Source organism: Microcaecilia unicolor, chromosome 12 (assembly GCF_901765095.1).
Source record: "Microcaecilia unicolor chromosome 12, aMicUni1.1, whole genome shotgun sequence".
Lineage (NCBI taxonomy): Eukaryota > Metazoa > Chordata > Amphibia > Gymnophiona > Siphonopidae > Microcaecilia > Microcaecilia unicolor.
The window spans coordinates 24,641,324-24,662,508 of record NC_044042.1 but is presented as its reverse complement, the minus strand read 5'-3'; the positions used below and the strand labels follow the sequence as shown (position 1 = coordinate 24,662,508).

General features: G+C 42.9%; 1 protein-coding gene across 1 annotated transcript; it reads left to right on the top strand.

The window, feature by feature from the left end:
- Positions 1-945: 945 nt before the first annotated feature.
- LOC115481779 lies at positions 946-19,276 on the top strand. Its single transcript, XM_030221159.1, has 5 exons — positions 946-1,493; positions 2,185-2,765; positions 7,383-7,536; positions 9,911-10,019; positions 16,532-19,276. The coding sequence occupies exons 1-5, from the start codon at positions 1,224-1,226 to the stop codon at positions 16,789-16,791; spliced, it is 1,374 nt and encodes a 457-aa protein (XP_030077019.1). The 5' UTR covers positions 946-1,223; the 3' UTR covers positions 16,792-19,276.
- The last annotated feature ends 1,909 nt before the right edge of the window (positions 19,277-21,185 follow it).

The following is a 21,185-nucleotide window of genomic DNA, read 5'->3' as shown; positions in this document are numbered from 1 at the left end:
TCCAGCCCACCCTTGGCTACGCCACTGGCTCAGGCTGCTTGCTATGTGAACATTCAATCACTATTTCATTACTACCAAGTATTACAGATCAAGGGCATTTGTTTTAATTCATTTATCCAGTCCTTGCATGCACATGTTTTTGCTTTTTAAACCCAAAGGTTTCCTATGATAGCATTGTGCTTATTTGAATTAGTTTTTCTGTACAAGTTGTGCTTGATTTGTCTTTATTTTAAAATATCTTGTCAGCAAGATGGAACTGTAGATTTGGTGAGGGGGGGGGGGGGGGGGAGGAAATGTTAAAACTTTGTTGATGAGATTTCCATGACGATGCTCTTATTGGGATATCTTTGTGTTAGCTTTTGGCAAATGGAGCATGTTGGTTGTTTATTCTGTTGAATCATCAATAAAATTGTTGAAACATAAAACATCTTGTCAACAAGGGTCGGAGCTAGGTGGGTGCATGGGGCCCCACCGAACTGGACTGCTCTGAACAGGGCCCCTGCACTGGTTTGGGGGGGAGGGGTCTCAGTGGCATAGACTAGTGAGTTGAGGGGATCTGCAAGGTTTTTTTTTACTAGGTTAGGGGTTCGAAATACAGTAGTGGGGTACACTGGTGGGATGGAAGGCTGCGTGCCTGTCTCGCAAAGTCCCTTCTCGGCTCTCTTTCATTGTCTTTTTCCAATAGTGTACTACTCTCCAACACACACGTCTACCATGACCTCAGGCAAACCCCGCGGGCGCGGCCCCGCCGTCTGGTCTGCGCCCTTTTCATCACAATACAAATCACATGATCATTGGCTACGAATCGTTAACGCAATGTTTGTATCTTTCAATGGCTAAGCGCTTACTTTTCTTCCGGGCTCACAGTGATTGGTTTAACCCTCAACCAATAGCCGTGCGGTGCCCCGCCTCTTTCCCCGGCGGCGGGTGCGCGGCCCCGCCCTCTCCTGCTGCGGTCTTGCTTATGCTGCTGCTGCTGCGCGTGCGGTGTTGCACTGCTGCTGAGCTCTTTTTCCCGCATTTTTTGCATTGCGCGCGTTTCTGTCAGGTGCATTTGACTTTATTGCGCGCCCGCCGAAGTTCCGTGCGGTGAGTCGGTATCTACTTCATCCGGCGCGCTCTATTACAGTTCTAGGGAGCCAAGTTTTTGTTTTTTTTTTCTGGTGACTTAGGTGTGGGGGGGTAAAAAAAAGGGCGGCAGAGCCAGGTCCGGTCGGCTGGGCATGGCGGTGCGGCAGCGGAAGCCGGGGAAGGAGGCGGCGGCGTCGTCTCCGCGGGGGGCTGAGGAAGAGACGGCGGAGGAGGAGTGCTCGTCTTCGGCACCGGCCCGGGGCCCGGGAGGGATGGTCTGGTTCCTGCTCGTGCTGTTGGCCGCCGGGCTCGGGGCGCAGGGCTGGCTGCTCTTCCGGCAGGGGGAGACGATGCGGGAGCTCGGGGAGACGGTGCAGCAGTTGCGGAGCCGCCTGCAGGGACTCGAGGGGCTGAAGGAGAAGGTAAGGCCCGGGGACCGGATGGAATTCATTGGCCCAAAGTACGTCACCTTATTTCGCAAACTATTAAAGGCACAACTGATAAGACTGATGATGACTAACCACAGAAACAGTCAGACCTTTAACTAAACTAGTGAAGAAAATACGACTCTTAATTTCGTGCCTTCATCTTTATGTCAATTCAGAGTCTTAATTTGTTATTTGAATGTGTAAAGTAGCTCGTTGTTCAATGTAACCAGAACTGAATGTCAGTTTTCCAGCTGTTTTAATGTAAGCTGCATTGAACTCGTTGCAGATAATGTGGGAGAAATATGGACGTAGAAGAGGTTGGTGGTTATGGTGAGATTAGGGGAATACAGGGGTGTAGAAGATGGTGTTGGGTGGTACTGGCCATACAGTGAAACCTTCAACTGTCCCTTATCCCTGATGTGTCCTGTCTGTCCTAACCCTTATCCCTTACTTGGCCTTTCTGCCATAATTAGATTGTAAGCTCTATTGAGCCGGGACTGTCTCTCCATATTCAAATGTGAAGCGCTGCGTACGGTAGCGCTATAGAAATAAGTAGTAGTAGTAAGTGAGCTCTGCCAGGGATAGTTGAGTGCACTTGGCCCATAGTGTGCTTTAAATAAAAGGGAAAGTGACTGATGTTTGCCCTAACTGTCTTTCTTTGAGGTTTTGTTTCTTTACATTCCAGGTAGTAAGTGCAGTGGAGCTGGGGCGAAGAATCGCCGATTTGGAGGCGGCACATGGAATGTATGAGGAGAAGCTAGAGCAAGCCACAAAAGTTACCAAACAGATCCTGTCCTCTGACCCCATCGCTAAGATATCATCCTTGCAGGCAGAGGTGCAGCGTAGCCTTGCTGACATTAGGAAGGAGTTCCCTTCTAGGATGGACTTTGATTGGCTGGAGAGGAAAATCGAGCTTCTGGACTCAATTCACCTGGAGAAAATGGTGCAGAATCTGGATGACATGCAGCAGACCAGCTTTATGTTGAAGGAGAACGTTACTTCCATCACTGTCTCACTCACCAAGGCTTTCAGTAAGGTAGAACAGACAGGGCACCTGGTGCAGATAGTCCAGGAGAAGCTGGAGGCGCTTAATATAGAGGTTACAGAGGGCATGAATACTGTGCTTAGTAAAATGTTGGCGCTGGATGGAGGTGTTAATGAGACCCAAAGGTGGTTTGAAGCTGTGCAGTCACAGCTGAAGTTGCTGCATGATCTGAAGGAAACAGACAGCTGGAGAGAGAGCGCCCAACAGCTGGAGGGCCTTAGGTAAGGAGCAACTGCATAATAGTGGTGATGTCTGTTAACAAGCAGTGATTATTTCAAAACTTGTCTTCTTTAGAACACCTGAGTTTTATCCGCTAAATTTTGTGGAAAGGCTTCTTGGGTGTATAAATACACTCCAGTAATAACAGTATGTAAAACTAAAACACAATGGAAGTTGATATTCAAAGCTATTTAACCAGGCAGAAATGGCTCCTGGTCAGTTCAGTTGCTTGTTTGGGGCTAACCGCCCATTTTCAGTGGCATTTGTTAGTGCTGCTGAAAATGTCTGGTTGGCATCTATTGCAAAACCAGCAATTTTGGGGGTGTACCGGGGCAGCGTCAGCACTTGGCCAGTTAAGTGCCAATATTCACCGCTTAACCAGCCAAGGTAGAAGCTGTTTGAGTTGTTTTTGGCACCGAAACTGGCCTGAAATCCGGGTTTGGGTTTCAGCTGAAAATGCCAAGGAAACCTAATTAATCGAAGAGTAATTTTGGGAGCAAGAGTTCTCTAACATTCCTTCTCTGGATAAGTGCCTCTGGGAGCTAAAAAAAGGAAGCAAGAATGAGGGGTAATGATGCACCCTTCTATGGATAGAGACCCTTGCAGGTCTGCTTGAATGTGGTGCATTTTAAGTAGCCCAACAATAATGGAAATTGTGGATATCCAGAAAACCTGATGGTATGACCCAAGGACTGGGTTGAGAGGGTCTGCAGTAGGCTACTCCACTTGCTTTTTCACAGTGAATATGCATGGAATAGATTTGCATACCAAGAGGAAGTGTATGCTTATGTCTCTCAGCACACAAAAATCTCTCTTGTTATGAATTGCAAAGTACTTTAACAAATACTGTAAACCTGTGAAGTGCAACCGTGGAGGTTGGGTTGAGATTTTTTTTTCCCTTTTCTCATTTTGGTTGCACTTCACAGGTTTATAGTATTTGTTAAAGTACTTTGCAATTCATAACAAGACAAGGAGCAATAGTGAGAGAACTTGAGCTTGGATTGTAAGCACTCTGGGGATGGGGAAATACCTACTGTACTTAAATATTTTATTTATTCATTACATTTGTACCCCGCGCTTTCCCGCACATCGCAGCTTGCTAGGAGCTAAATCTTTAAAAAAAAAAGCAAACTCCAGGTTTTCTTTCACCAAACCTCTTCTTGGGCCTAATATGACACCCAAATGCTGCAGCCCAAACTCCCCCTCCACCGAGCCACTGCAGCAATTAGTCGGGTGGTGCTTGTGAATCGAGCAAATCTGCACCAACACTGCCGCTAGAGGCCATTAGCACTGTACTAGCGTTCGCATTTACCTGTGCAGAATATTTTGAGGCACGGAGCATGGGAACAAACGAACGCGCAGATGAACAACAGGTGTTAGGGTGTTGGAAGAGAGAATGTCTCATGCTTCTCTCATGAATCTTTCTGCAAAATCCTCCAATTTTGATTGCTTTTGGAAGCAGAAGGAAGCCCATACAAGCAAGCCCTTAAGCACTGGTTGTGAGAAACAGCAGATCCAAGCGAAAGCACACATTGGCATCTGTTTCCTGCGTCTAAATATATGTCCAAGCTAAAATTAAAAACACTTATATTTAGGCTGCAGAAAATAAGACACCAGCGTGTGCGCATGTGCCTGGTAAAACCCGAACATGAAGCACACATTGGCATCTTGTTTTCTGAGCTTACCGTGGAACTCTTCTGTGCATGCACCAAGCATAGTCCTTCCGCCAAACTCTAATGCTCAATGCTATGAGCATGCCTATATTTGCATGTCATTAGTGTTGAGCATTAGGGCGTTCTGTGCTGTTGCGGCGGTATTTTTATGGCGCTATTCGGAACAGCGCAGGAGTTTTGAGCATCAGGGCCTGACTGTTTTGTTTTTATTCATTTGTGTTTTCTGTAAGAACTTGGCACTTCACAGTTCTTTAAGCTATTCTTTCTCAACCATCTGTCCATCAGGAGTTCTTGGGTTTAAACGTTGCTTCAGAAGTGCAGAGAAATGTCCCAGAGCTTGGGTGGCTGGCCGGGAGTGAAGCTACTCTCCCTTTCTATTTGATCTATTTCTGATCTGTGCTATCACTGTTTTATTTTGTTGGAGTTCCTTTGTTTTGATTATTATCATTTGTATCTTATACATTGTACACAACTCTGATTTGTCTCTTGAAGAATGGTATATCAACTCCAATAGACCTAAACAATAGGAAGATTATGATAATTCTTTCACATTACTGTGTTTTCTTGTGACTGCTACTTCAGTTTTGACCCGCATTATACCAAAATGTCATGTAAAAACGCTGCTATCACCGTTTTTTGAAATACCCACAGAATTGGCGCTCTCCCTAGGCAATGGAGTTTTTCAGTATACTCCTATTGAATATGCATGAGAGAGTTGCAACCGTGGCTGCTGCTGTCCTTACATTTGCGTGGTGGTCTTATGTATATACAGTGCAATCCGCTTAAGTGCAAGGGTGTGGGACCAAAGAAATGCATGCAGTTAACCGGAGCATGCACTTAACCTTTGTGACCCAAAGAAGCTTGACATCTGATAAACATATGTACAGTACTGTTTATTATTATACGTACAGTATACAGTGTCCGTTAACTGACGTTAGGCTTACTTGAAGTAATAGGTTATAGTCCTCTGTACACTATTGGGTCTGTGAGTTCCATAGACTACGTCTGCCAGACAGTAAAAACTGTCAAAAATACACTGACATCCAGTGGCCTCCAGATAGGCCCGCACGGTGTTGAGACTCTCCAGCGCTCTTGCAAAAGTGACAGGAGGAGGTTGTTGAATTCTGTCAGCATGTGCCTCGCTGCTCATTTCATCATCTGTTCCATCATCAGCCGTTGTTGCCTGCGTGTAGGCGCATATGTCAACATCAGTGCTGTCTTCATCTGTTTGTAGATATTAATCAACAGCTACGTAGCGATGGAACTCCTCTTCAGTAACACCGGCTGGTATGTCAATAACCTGTTCATCTTGCGCATTTGCAACAGCTGCATCTGTTTCGTCCCTCTCCACATCCTTAACAAAGCTTGCCTGCTTTTAGCAGTTCACAATGGTTGCCTGTGTAACATGATTCCAGGCTTCTTTCTGCATATGTAGGGAATCCAATAGTGATAGATTACGAGCCAGTTCAACAGCACGTTTATCCTTGCCAGTCTGGTCATCCATAACGTCATCAGACGACGTAGCTCAAGAGCCCGATAATGTTGTTTGAAATTGGCTATCATGCCCTGATCCATAGGTTGGATCAGAGGGGTAGTGTTTGGTAGCCTGACATCATCCCTGTGTGTAGCACAATTATCACAAAGCAACAAAATCTGACGCTTTTGTGCCCGCATTCTAGTATCTAACTTCTTTAGCCACTGCTTCCAAAATTCTCCAGTCATCTATGAATTTGCGTTAGCCTCGTATGACGCAGGAAGGCGCTTAACTTTCTTGAAGCAACGGGGCTGTTTGCTCGTTCCAATGATGAGGGGTTCCAACTTCTCACTCCCATCCATATTGCAGCAAAGAAGGATCGTCAGTTGGTCCTTCAACATTTTACCTCCAGTAGTTTCGGCATGTTTGAATGCAAGTGTTCCATCAGGAATCGCTCGCCAGTAGAGACCGTTTTCATCAGCATTGAAAATGTCACGAGTTCTCACCATGCTGTTTCTTGAATTTTATGTTGTTCCTCTCCTTCCATCTTTCCAACCATCCAACAGTGGCTTTGAATTCATTTAATCCAATACTTCCAGCTAGCTGATTAGCTTTCTCCATAAGCAGTGGACCACTGACAGGAAACTGTCTGCTCCTGACTCGAGAAAACCACCGAAGAAGAGCATCTTCTACCTCCTCAGCTTTTCCCGCCCCTTTCCGTTTCGGATTTGTATTGTTTTGCCAGTCTTCCAGATGCTGGTCTTTCTGCTTCAAGATACGTGAAATTTGACTGGGATTGACACCATATTCTTTAGCAATAGATGCTTGACTTTTTCTAATTTTTTTTAAAACTTCTATTCGTTCAGCCAGTGTTAGTCTTACAGTTCCGCCATGACTACGACGACCCCAGTGTACACTCTAACAACATTCTTTCGCTTATACTGCCTGTGGCAGCTAAAGGGGCAGTAAATTTGAAATCTCGTTGGTTGTCACGCGCACCAAGCATTTCATGCATGTTCATTAAAGATGTCCTGAAAACACTACTGGTTAGAGGAATTATGAGAATTGTGTTGACCAACACTGGCATATAACTGATACATGTTAAACACATACACATTACTTTGTGTATAAATGCAGCAGTGTGGACCCGGGCTTTTGTTGTCACTGCAGCTCTGCATATGAAGCATTTCTGTACTGACATCAGAAGCACAGTCACTAATTGGTTGTGCTGTTATATACAAGCATCAGTGTGGAAAAAATTTAAAAGGAAGAAAGATATTTAAAATGCTGTCCATAATACCTATTCCAGTGTTGACTGAATATGGAATTCATTTTGAAGCAGTTAAATGATACTATATAGCCACATTGCCAGTTGAACTACCTGTGCATACGTCCGTACAATGGAGATTTGATTTTAATTAATTTTTATTTGCTCAAAGATGTGCTGCATTGTTTAATTTTGTGTTTTCCAGAGAGCTGATCCAGCAGCTACAGTTGGAGAAGTCGTCCATAGCACAAGAAGTGAACTCAGTCTGGCGCCAGGTAGAGGATCAACGCAGAGAGCTGGAGGGCAAGGCGGCAAACCTGGAATCTGCTCTTGGCATTCTACAGACCCGTTTAGCACAGGTAAAGTACCTAAGGGTGGCACAAAGCTAAATCCACCACTGCCAACGTCGGTGCCCTCCTTCCCCTGATCATTTTCTATCTTGGACCTCTTGGCAGCAGCAAGTTGCCATCCCTAGAATTCTAGTCAGAATGGTAAAGGGGGAGTCTTAATTCATTTGGCACCATTACAAGGTGTTAGTATAGTTACTCTGAAGTATGAGCTGTCCCTCAGGCTGTAAACTGTTGTTCTTAATAGGGAGTGGAACAGACTGTGGTTTCAGTTTCTACCACTCATGCAAACCCCTGAGCTAGTTCATTAACTCCCTTGTGGGCAAACTTGGACTGAAGCTGTTTGAAACAAGAATATTGTATCCCTGGGGTCAGAGACCTAGCTAGAGGATTGCTCTGGTGAATCTTTGAAGGGATGTACACAAAACCATCTGATATATGCTGGTAGCAACCCCCTGGGTGAAGAGGACCATGGTGCTTCTGTGTTTAGGTCAGAGTCTCGTTTTGCCCTTGGTACACTGTTATGGTATGTTACAATAGGATATTTCTCTGTATTCCTGAAACAAATTTTTCCCTAAATTTTTTATAGTGCGTAACCAAATTGCAACAGATGCACGTTGCATAGAATCAGAATCCTGTTGATTTCTCTCATATCTGTTAATCTTTCTTAGAATGTGACTGTAAATTGCATTCTTTTGGTGTTTACTGTTAGATAGCAGAAGCCTCAACCACATTTTTCCAGAAACAAATTCAATAGCATGATTGTGCACTGACTGAGTGAAAATATTTTCTCCAGTTTGTTTTAACTATCAGGTCGTAGATCTCTTAAAGTGTCACCTCATTGGGTAAACGACTATTTCTGGGTTACATGTTCCACCCCACTTACTTATAAACTTCTGTCATATGTCCTATATTGTCTCTCTTGCGAACTTCACAATGGAGCTATTCATTTCCTTTATCTCTTTTAGTAGCCATTAAGCCCGTTTAAAATGGGTAAGATTTCCAGCTACCCTCCTCGCCGCCGCTCCCTCCCCCCTCCTTGCCGGGCCCCCTGCACTGACCTGACAGCGCCTCTCACCTCCGTGTGAAAGCGCTGCAGGCAGCAGCAGATCGCTCTGCTGCTTGCTGCCTGCAGCGCTTCTACACGGAGGTGAGGCGCTGTCAGGTCAGTACAGGGAGCCCGATAGGGAGGAGGGCGGGAGCAGCGGCGGGGATGGGGGGGTAGGGTGGAGGTTAGTGCGTCTGATGTTCGTTTCCAGGTGGCAGCGTCCAACAATGACTCCGACTCCGTTTCCCTCTCTGTTCTGCCCTCTGACGTCATCACGTCTTGACACGAGGGCGGGACAGAGAGCGAAGTCTCTACTGCGCATTTGCAGGTGAGTCGGTCACTTGCCGTTTATATGTTTGTTTGACTCTGAACCTTTTCTAGTTCCACTATTTTTTTTTTTTTTTTTTTGGTGATGTGTGCAGTATTGGTTGTTCCTGTCATCTTAATACTCGAGGTCTGGCTATACTGTGGATTTATGGAGAAAAGGATAAAATAATTAAAATCTTAAGGATTTTATTAGGACTTATGTTTGTGTTGGATGTGCATTCATGTCAGAGCTCATGCTTATTTATTGCTGTAGTCACTGTAATATGATATTAATTTTTATTGAGGTATTTTGAATATCAGAGTTCATGCTTATTTATTGCTGTAGTCACTGTAATATGATATTAATTTGTATTGAGGTATTTTGAACAACAGATCAAAGTTTTGTTTGAGGGAGGTGGTATAGAAATATTATTTAATTTACTCTGGAAGTTTTCTTATTTTTTTTTTCACTTACAGCTCAGTTGGAACCAGGGCTAGGAACTGATGCCATGTTCACACCTACATGGTGTTCACACCTACATGGTGTTGGTGGGGTTTTCCCCTGTTTTTATATCCCTGCCAACTTCATCCAGATCAACTATTGCAGGGTTGGTCCTCGGCTAAGAGCCATGCATAAGGAATTCTCTTCCTTTATGGCTGTACTACTGTTCCCAGCCAGAGGGAGGCAGGCTTGGAGCATGTTTGAACTTTCAGTGTAATGCTTTTGCCTATCATTGCCCAAGCGGTGTTGGCAACGTCTTGGGAGACCTTGAGCTCCCTTTTTTTTGCTGAGCTCGGGATTGCCTTGGCTGTCCTCTGGGTATTGCTGTAAGAGCAGTATGTGGTCCCTCCCCCACCCCACCCTCCCCAAGTGGAAAATGAGAATGTTATCAGTTCTAACAGCCTTGGATAGTGAGCTCAGTCCCCCCTCACTAGGCTTTATGTTAATGCAGGCATTCTTTTTAGTTTTTAAACGTGAGAATCTTTTTACTATTTGGCTGCATTCCTCCTCCTCTCCCCTTCTTTTTCCAGGTAGAGACTGGATCAGTGAATCAGAATGTGCAGCTGTCAGGAGCTGTGGAACAGGAATTGCAGCGTTTAAAGCAGGGGCTGGACGAGATGGGAAGCCACATCCAGAAGTGTGAGCAGATACTGGTGTTGTGTTTTTAATGTAACTTTTATGTATGCACTGGTCATTTGAAAGTGTGGGAGAGGAGTACAGCGCTATCTTTCCTCTTTTTTTTTGAGGGGGGGGGGTGGGGAGATCTTAACGACAACAGAAGTGGGAACACACCCACACCCTTCCCATAGCTCAGGTAACAGCAATGTAAAGAGAAGTAGTCTATTGGGGTTAGAGCAGTGGGCTGAGAACCATTGAACCCAGAATTTAAATTCCAATGACTCTCTCCATGTGGTCTTGGTAAGTTACTTCACCTCCATTGCCTTAGGTATTAGTTCATAGTTCATCTTTATTTGATATACTGCTCATAGTGATTGCCTAAGCCAGTGGTTCTCAACCTTTCTTTTATTGTAACATACCTGATGAACAATATTCACATGTGTGGCACACTGAACACTACAAATTGCAGCTGAACAAAGGAAAAAAGCGCTACCGTGTTTCCCCGAAAATAAGACACTGTCTTATATTAATTTTTGCCCTCAAAAATGGCTAGGCCTTATTTTCAGGGGCTGTCTTATTTTTTGGGGAAACATTGGGGTTGGATCGGGGTTGGCCCACCCACCCTCCGTCGCTCCCGGAACTAACCTTACACGCCTCCTTTCACCTGCGCAGCAGCAGGGCAGGCCACTCCTTCCTTCCGTGTCCCGCCCTTGCCTGACGTAACGTCCGCGAGGGCGGGACACGGAAGGAAGGAGAGGTCTGCCCTGCTGCTGCTTGCTGCGAAGGTGAAAGGAGGCGTTTAAGGTTAGTTCCGGGAGCGACAGAGGGGGGGGCCCGGCGACCTCGGGTGGGGGGGCGGCCTTGTCCGGCTCTCAGCAGCCCTGCTTTCAAACAAAAATTTGCTAGGTCTTACTTTCAGGGGAGGCCTTATATCTACCAATTCAGGAAAACCTCTACTAGGTCTTATTTTCGGGGGGTGTCTTACTTTTGGGGAAACAGGGTATATATCATTTAATTTTTGCTAACAGTGATGTAAAGGAAATACAGACTCAAGGGTGATGTCTATCGAGGTGGAAGAAAGAGGTGGGCTGCAACATTTTCATCTGTGGCTGGTGACAGAAGTAGGGGCCAGTTATGGAGAGTTTAAGTACCTGACTTCTCAATGCCCTCCAACCTGCAGTGCGCACAGTTAAGAAAATCAAAAGCGTGCTGTCTGCCAAATTTTTGGTGACACACCAGTGTCTCCTGACACACTGGTTGAGAACAATAAATTTAAAAATTATAAGAAGGGGTACTATGTAATGAGAACACATTAGGGGTGCTTAGATTATAATTTCAATTAAAAATAATTTGGGCCCTGCCAAAATCGTAATAAAAATCTAATATGTGAAATACTGGATGAAATTATTACCTAGGAGACAGATGGGAGGGAGGGATAACCATGCTAAGACAAAGCAACAGAAGTCGTAGTGCCAAGGACAGTACTGACAGTTTAGGTCCGTGACGAATGCAGCAGAGAATGACAGAGCAGGTCTATCGACTGCAAAAATTGTGTAGTGCTTCTATGTGTTCTTAGAAGAGAAAAGCAAGAGTAAAGTAAGTTTATTGTTCAGCATATCAGTTGGTAAGGTAGTCCATAAAATTTGAGACACAACATTAAAGCATGATTCACGAGTGCAGTCAAGGTAAGAATCAATGAGATATTACTAGGAGACTTTGCTAGGATGATCTGAGAGAACTGGAAGATTTGTAAGGAAGTAGGAAATTTAAACAGAGAGACAATACAGAATAATAATACTTAAGTTGTGAGCCTTGCCTGTTTTGGGCAGTGACCTACTAACTGATCCTCAGTATGGAACTCATTCTTGAGCTCTGATCTAGGAAAGGCTAGTAATTTAAAAAATCTAAACCTAGTCCAAGATTTCCTGTATACACCAGCAGCACACCTACGGGCGGGCCTTAGCAGACCTGGCCCCATCCTCTTTGGCTCAGGGCCACCCAGTACTGGTGTGCATCTGTGTAGGTGGTGGGAATCCCGACCAGCTGAAGAAAACTTCCGCTGGTACCCTCCAGGCTGTCCGAACTCTGTGGCAGTTGGTGGCTGCACTCATTGACTCTGGCTCCTCGTGTATGCTCAGCTCATGCACGAGAAAGCATGTATGGGGTGGCTGGGAGCATGGTTGTTGATACTTTCAACTGGTGAAGCTTGGAGATTCCAGCCAAGATGTATATATATTTTTTTTATGTTTGATTGGGGAGTGGGAGAGGCTGAGGGTGGAGAGGAAATACATGTGCCCACCATTCCACCCCAGACTTACCTAGAAATTGTCTTCTGTCTGTCACTGGCATATACAGCTCTCTAAAGAACAGTACAGCATAGGCAGCAGCATTGTAGACTACATAGACATAAGCTATGTTAGCATACAATAGTTACACTGCAGTAGAGCGTCTAGATTTGATTACCCTCGAGGGAGCAAGCCATTACCATGGGTGCAGGTTTTTAGTTTTGGTTTTTGTTTTCATATACCTAGTAATACGATGGCAAAAAAACACCAACAGGCTCATCCAGTCTGCCCAGTTATTCCTGTCCATGTTGCAAGAATATATATTAGTTGCCAGTTTTGGAAGTACCTCCACTTGTAGAAAATTGCTCCTTATCCAGGTCCATGTTTTTGTTCTTTCGCTCATTGCTTCTCAACTGTTCTGGGTAACAGAGTAAATATGGGATCTTGTGTGCTCAACACCCCATCCGTGTCAAAGTCTAATCTGAGCAGTCGCCAGTCAAACTATGTGTTCAAATGAATTCCTTAGTGAATGAAAACCGATTTTAACCTTTTTCGTAATGCAGAATTGAAACACCTTTTCTGCAAGTTTCAGTTGATAATTATTTTCTTTTGCAATTTTTTTTCACAGATTCAAAATGAAACTATGGCATGTGCTAAAATTTGTCTGCCTTTTTAGTTAGTACTTTTTAACTCTTCTTTTTGCCAAAATAACATTTTTAAAGCTTTTCCTGTGGTGACTTTTAAGAGTCTTGCTGTACTTTCTTTTGCCATTTTTTCTATTGCTCCTTGCAGAAATCTTCTAGCTCACATATATTCTTAAGTTTCCTTGCTTGCATGCACTGGATATTTGAAATCTCCTCTCAGATTTTCAATTATCAAATTTTAAAGCCATCCACCTTTATTTTTTTCTATAGGCACTTTTGGTTGATTTTGAGCTCTGCTTCAGTTTCTTCACTGACTAGAGGACAATCTAGTTTCTGTGAATCCATTCTTTTTCTCCTCTGTAGAATATTTCTTATGCCACAGGCTGCCACACAATCATACTAATTCCACCCTTGTGCTTAACAAGTTCACAAGGTATTCTTTTCTTCAAATGCATCTTGGGTGACTCTGGTCCAGCAGTTCAATTTTAGTTGTTTTATCAATCTAAAGTATGCATATTTTAACAGTGACTAACGTTCATAGAAAAAGTTTCTTTCTCACAACAATGCTTTACAATAGACAGCTATTTCAGGTTCAGGTAAACGTTTCGTCAGGTCATTTGGGTTGATCTGTAGGTTTTCTTTTGCAGATATGGGTTTTTGGGCAATTCTGTCAGATTTTTCTTGGTCTTCCAGGTCTTGCTGTGATATCAATTGGTATGTGTAACTTTCATGTTTTAACAAATGTTTGACAGTTGAAATTTCTGGCTGATAATATTTAGAGTTTATATTTAACCTCCCCCTGCTTTTGTAAGAGTATATAACTCATTTTCAAATGATCTGACAGAGAGCCTATGGTGTTTGGAAAATAGACAGAAAACAATCGCAAGCCGAGAGGTTAGAAGGGTCAGAGAATTTGTTCATCCCTAGAGTTGCCTTCACTTGAATAACTGAAGGTTAAAAAAAAAGGTGGGGGGGGGGGAGTAATAAATCAACCGAAAGGGTGTCCAAATTTTTGTACCTGTCATAATCACTGTTAAGATCAGCAAAATAGTAATTATAATGCATTAAAATTTACAGAAAGACATTGTATAACTTTGTTCCCTAAATTACTACTTCTACATGGAATCATTGAAACTATTTGACCAAAGGTACCTAAACCTTTGCACTCATCTGTAGCTATCTGTGGCCTGCAATAATATCAAGTCATGCTTTCTTTATCAACCCTTTTCTCTTCTCTTTATTATCTCTCCCTTTGTCTTTACTCTTGAGAGGGGAGGGTGGGTTCTTATTTCTTTTCCTGACAGTGTCATAGCCTTTCTTTGCTGTCATTCTATCAAGCTTATGTCTGTCCAGTTTGTTTCATTCTTGTTGCAATGCAGAAGCTCCCAGTTGATCTCTGGCTTTCCTCTCACAGCTTTGCTACTGGATATTTTCTGTGCTTATTATAGGCTTTAATTCCATCAACCATTTTTGTCTTCACCTCCTCTCATGGGAGTCGGTTCCGTACACCTATCCCTCCTTTCTGTGATTAAATATTTTTTTTTTTTCTGATGTTGCTTCTAAGTCAAACACCATCCTCCATCTGATTTTTATACCTTTTTGAAGTTTTTGAATGTAGTCCGTCTTTGCACATGGTTAATCAGTAATCCAGACTGAGAGCCAGCAGTTGACTCCACACAGGCCATGTTTTTCTTCAGAGGAGGACTTCATGTTCTGCTGCTGCCTTCCCTGGATTTGACTAACATTAGGAAACTGCCTTGTGATGCAGAAGGCACATGGCACTGTCCACAGGGTGGCACTCTTGTATCATGTTTTGTCCATTTTTTTTCCTGCTTTGTAAAAAGGGAAAATTATTTGGGGACAAGGGCCTTGTGGTGCCAGCTGGTTCGGTTGCACAGTACATGATACTGGTAGGTCTTTCTGGAAGAGGGAGGTATCAGTATTCTGCACTGTATATTTCTACTACTACTACTACTACTATTAAACATTTCTATAGCGCTACTAGACTTACACAGCGCTGTACAAATATTTCTGAACTATTACATATGGGTGAGCAGTCTTGTGTGGCTTCTATAGATGTTTAAATGTTTTATTTTCTAGCTTTATTAGGGGTTATCAGTTTATTACTGGTTACCTTTTCTGATGGAATCAAATATACATTTGTATCGTGTAGGAGTCATCATTGCAGAAAGTCACAAACGTAATAGAGGATGCAAGACAAGCTAGCGGAAGTGGTATTTTTCTGGTGTTTATAAGCAAATTTTTAATTTTTTGCAGTGGGGGTTGTGTTCACAAAAAAACCTGAAAGTGGAAGTGTTACAAGAAATTATTTATTTTGGGGAAAATAGCTCGAGAGCACTCGCTACCGTTTATAATTTAAGAGCAGATGCTGTATTTATAAGTTTTAGGATATTAATTTCTCCACCAATCACCAAAGGTGATAATTGCAATAAATTAAATAGATTAAGTATATATAAAAGATACCATATACTCAGAACACAAAGAGACCGTATTTTTAGCTTCAAAAAGGTTGATTTAATATACAATTGCACACGAGAGGTAGGTTTTAAGAGATCTTTACAGATAATCTGTGCTTAAGTAAGGCAAAGTAGCAGGTCTAGATCAAAAGTTATGTTACTTACAAGTCTTTGTTACAAGCATGCTGTGGTCCAGCTGATTGATGAGCACATGTTTCAGGAGCAAGGCATCAGCGGACCCCAAAGAGAGCGGCAGGTCCCAAGAGGAGGCAGGTTCCAAGAGAGCGAGCTGGGCTGTTTCCAGGCCTTTTATAATGTTAGCAGAGAAGCATGGTGTGTGCATGTCCTGGATATTTTGCAAGGCATTATGGTTAATGTAGTCTGTTCACATGACCACATTATAAGTCCTTCCTTTCTGCACATGTCTGAAAGCTGATGGGAGGGGCAGGTATACCTTTGGCAAGCAAATGTCCTGTTTATGGTTTCCCCTCTGAAGTCTTTGTCTTCAATGGGCTCTCCAGACTTTCGGTCTCTTGGGTCTTTGGTTTTCAGAGATGTCCTGATGAGCGTCCAGGTACCCACCTTAGTCCATCTTTTGTTAGGTGGGAGGGCAGAGGAAGCTCTTTTGTGTTTGTTAAGTGTTTGTAATTAACTATCCCTGCTATCAGAAGTTCCCAGAAAAAGGGATGGGGAGAGAGGGGCTTGAAATGAAACTATTTTCTCTGCTGCAGTGTCAAATATATAAAAGCTGCACAAATATATTGGTGTATATATAATCCAGCAAAATATAATAAACTGATACCATTACAGAAGCACTGCTCATAAATGCATTGTTTTAAAAATTGTGTTTAGTAAGCAGCAGTAGATGAGACAAAGTCCTCTTGAATATGCTATCTAGAATGGACTGCTAGGCCACAGCTCCCTCTGCTGTAGCTGTGGTCTATTTTTCCCGCTTGGTTAAAGAAAGCTGACACTATTTGGCAGCTCTGAGTACTTGCCCTGTTGAAAAATTGGGTCTAGAAGGCTTTTAATATCTTGTCAGACGCTGACATGCGCCACAACAGGAGGGCCAGTAATCAGCTTAGAAGCACATCTTAACAAATTCTATATTTGTGTCCCTCTGACAGGTTTCTCTGGAGAAGTGGAAACATATTGTGAGACTGCAGCGGACTGCAGCTGGCCGCATATCCGTGAGGTTGGCTTCCCACACCGTCTCCTGAAGGAGCCTATCATCACGCTGGGGGTCTCTGGGCTGAGCACCGAGGGCTCTGTGGGGGTCTCTGTTAAGGCTGTTGATGTGACAGACTCTGGGTTCAAGGTTCAGATTGGCAACTTAGGGGGTCACCATCTGACCAGTGTGAAAGTCACATGGATGGTCTGTGCCTAAAATGAGTGGGCTGTGCAAAACAGCCACTCTGATAGTTCCAAGCATGCTGGGGACAGCAACTTGGGTATTTTTGAAGGGAACAATTGTTAAATCTAGTAGTTTTATGGTCTTCATTTACAGCTTTTAACCCTTGTCATGATCTCCCTCCCTATCTCTCTCCCTTGCTGCAATCTAACTAAATAGAAGCCAAAATTGAAAAAATGTATATATTTAATGTTTAACGGACAATCAATAATGTAATTGGGGGGACTGGTGTCCATAGCTTAGTCTAAGGTTTTATAAAGTTGTGGTTGGGATACTGTGATTGGTCAAGCAGAAGTATGTGACTGTGTTCAGTAGGCAGCACAATGTAAAGTAAATGGCCAATAGGAAGGCAGATTTAAAGTGTGCTGAATATCGCTGTATTCTCAGCTGAAATTACCAAGCCTCCAGAAGAAAGACGATGTAGGTGGTAATACAGTTGGACCTCTTGTGCCTTAAGTTGCTGGAGAATTGTTGAGTTTTGTTTTAGCTTTCCAGCTGGTACATATGGAACATTGATACTTTGGGCAAAAAGCAAGTGTTCCAGCAATATCATTACTATCTTCTCCAAAAAAAAAAAACAACCCTAAAAACAAAAGGTTGCTTCTGCACCTGTAATTGAAGGGCTAAAAACCTTGTTTGTGTATTTAATTTTGTAAAACTCTTTTTAATTTTTTGATGAAAGTTGTAACACCTAGCCCTTTTAAAAATAATTATTTTTATTTAAATTCCAAGTTCTAGACCTTTTTGAAAGGTCTTTAAAGTGCACCTGAAGGCCTTTATTCCCTAGGTTTAGAATAATTTAGTTTTTATTTTGGTGGGCAAGGAGTAAATATGGAGATGCTATTTTCTACCTAGCCTGTAGTTGCACTGTGGCAAAGACCTTTCAGAGGTGTACCAAAGATTTAGCCTCGTGGAAAAGTCCTTCAGTTGCAGTAGAACTGAAGAAAGCTTATAAAAACCATATAGCCTATGGCTGAGTGTAATGAACTGAGATTTGCTTGTGCCTTCTCTATTCAGTGATCAACTTGCAGGTTCTTAGAGAAAATGCCACAAAAATCAGACAAAGTCTGTCTCTTGCATAAAAATAAAAAAAAATCACTTTTTTTTTTTTAATTGGTTTAGCTCACCAATTTTTCTGTTCATAAACTCTAATTTCTCTGAGGAAGAGAAGGCCAGTGGTATCCTTACATCTGGGTGATGTTATCCTGATGAAGCCCAGCACAGGACGCTATCTAGCACTCTGCAACTTTTAAGAGGCTTTGGGAACTGGCCCCACCACGTATACACGAATCCCTTCTCACTTGATTTGGGGGGGGGGGGGGGGGGGGGGGGTTGGGACCCTTAATAATGTAACAGCAGGAAAAGAATTTAGCTCCTCAGTGAGGTGGTAGGGTTCTAAGCATATCTATCCTACTGTCCTCTGAGAACACCTGTTACAAGTATGTAACTTTGCTTTCTCTGAGGACAAGCAGCACAGTGAATTACCAGGCTCAGTGAAAACAGTAGAAGAGCCTCGCAACGGCAGGGACTTTTCTGAACTAATTAACCTAAAAATGTGCAGCCTGGAACAGGTGTGTTATTTTCAAAATGTTGACATTTTTTGTGGTGGTTTGAGCTGCTTTACCGTCATCTTGGTCCTGTTTGGTTTGTGGAACTGACCTCCTCACACAGCATGAGCCTCCTGGTATAAGCTTTATACTAGATGGCCTGGGTTGCAGCTAAGAAAAACAGGATCTGACCTTCTCACACAGCATGAGCCTCATGGTATAAGCTTTATACTAGATGGCCTGGGTTGCAGCTAAGAAAAACAGGATCTGACCTTCTCACACAGCATGAGCCTCCTGGTATAAGCTTTATACTAGATGGCCTGGGTTGCAGTTAAGAAAAACAATCAGTGGGCCTAATGGTCTTCCTATGATTGTCAGTGGTTTTTAAGATGTGGGCTAAACTAAGCCTGGATATTCAATGCTGGGCTATGCCCAGGCTCTGGCATTGAATATTTGAGTGACTGGTCACCAGCCAGTATTCAAGCCCAGTGCCTGGTTCGCTTGGCAAATAAAGTTAGGATAGCCTTTTACTGTCCTATCTTTTTATACACTTAACTGGTTAATGGATTGAATATTATTGCTAAGTGTTGGTATGGCCCATGGACCTTTTTGGCAGTAACCAGAGATGCTGCAGTGGTCAGCTGCTATGTAGCAGCACTGCACAGTTAAGTGCCATTGAACAGTAGTGGCCAGCCTGCTAGCATGTGTCTGAGATGTCTGTGGATGATTGGTTAAAAAAAAAAAACAACAACCACCCAAAACTGACCTGTGAGATATGCTTCCTGTGGCAGTAATTGAACATGCCTACCTCTTGAATGTTTTTTTAATAAAACGTGTTGGGACAGAGTTGGGAAACTATTTCACAGCATCTGGCCAGAACGTGTGTATTTTTAAGAAGTAAATCTTAAGGATAATATGGACCTGCTTTGTGTAATTTTTGTGCTTATGCATTATAGTAGCCAGAGTTAAAGCAAGAGAGGGGGTGGGGGCAGGGGCCATGCTGTAGTGGATTTAAAAAAAAAAAAAAAAAAAAAGCATTTATGCAATAAAACCTAGCCAAAAACTTAATCTTTTTGAGCAGAGGGCAATTTCCTATGCAGTAGAAAACTCCGAATGACAAAAGTTCTTATTCTATACTGGAGCTGCTGTTTCTTCTTAAGCATGGCTGGTACTAGCACAGTATTAAAGTAAATGATTTCAGACAGGACCAGCATGGCCTCTCTAGGCTGTGTAAGGGGGTGGGCATTTCTAACATTCTGTCTCTCAAAGGTGTTTAAGGCTGCTTAGAACTGGTAAAGTAATACCTATCTACATAACAAACTAGAACATATCACTTATGCTGCTGGTTGGTTTTGATATGTTAATACAAAAATCTCCTAACCAATTCCAAAACAAAATAAGGGGTGCAAAGCACCTGCAACACATGCACAACCTCTGAGGAGCGAACATGTTGAAAACCATCTCTTGGTACCATAGAGTTGAAGTAGTGGAAGCAGTCAAGGCTAAGGCCGGCCTTCCTCCCTCCCCCCCCCCCCCCCCCCAACAGCCTTGATCAGTTTGTGAGGTGGAAGTGAGTGGACCTGGGCTAGGACAGTGCTTACCAAACCAGCAATTTACAAGCTTTAAAATACAATTGTAAAGAATAGAAATGGAGCTCCAGAAGAGCACAAAGGTAAAACATACAAAGAAATAACGGACCATAACAAAAAGGGTAACCAGTTCCATGTTACGTGAATATTTGAGAAATTGTTATGCATATTCATTTGCAGATATCCTAAAAACCTGACAAGCTTGAACCCAGTGAGCTAAGATAGGCACGTTGCTGGTGGTCTATCTAATTCTGCTTCACATACATCTGCTACCTTTAATATGACCCTTTGTATATATATATATATAGTTTGGAGTTGCATCATTTGTGCAAAACCTTGCATGTGTGCGCTTACCACAGGGGCTGTGCACTAAAGGTGATGAAGGAAATGCCTCAAGCAGCAGGCAGTGCAATAGGGTGGATGGCCAGGTCTGTGATTCAACCAGCATTATGTCCCATATAGCATTAGCAGCTGCTAAGCTTGGACTGAAAACAAGTGTTCCGCTGCTCCTACCTCTTCTTTCCTCTTATCTCCCAAGTGTTTTCAACAATTGGGTTTGACCCTACTACATCCTCCATTGTGCACTCTGTTGTAAATTTTGTATGCTGAAGTCAAATGATAGCCTGGAGGGAATGGCCTCCACATTCTTTACATTTTTAGAAAATATAAATCCACCAGCTGATGAGAGAAGTGTTACTTCTGACTGGGGGATAGTGGTGCTTTAAGATGCTACCAAGGGATGGGAAGGTTGGATGAGAAATTGTAGGTTATGAACGGAAGGGATTTGATACAAAGAGGGGATAAAATAAACCATAGAGGAGAGACATATTGGAGAAGAACAAAAGATGAGAAGGGGGATAAGTGAGTGAGGCTGAAGAAAGATAAGAATGGACTAAAGGCAAAAAAACAAGTGGAAATATGAACAGACAACCTATGCACATCATGTTAGAGATCTTGATCATACATTTCTCATTGCCTAGAGCCTCAAAGCTATCTTTCTCGTGATGTTTGGATCAGCCCACCACCAGACTTAATTGAAGTTAACACAGTTCATGCAGTTTGTTTACTGGTGATTTGTCATACAGCCTTAATTGCAAAATAACATGGCAGTTTACAGAATAAATAAAAATCCACAGTATGACAGTGTTCATATAAGGAAGGAAAACGCCTCAAAGTGCTCAAAAATCATAGCGATTTACAGAGCTGAATAGATCAAAGAATCTTCTGTTCATCG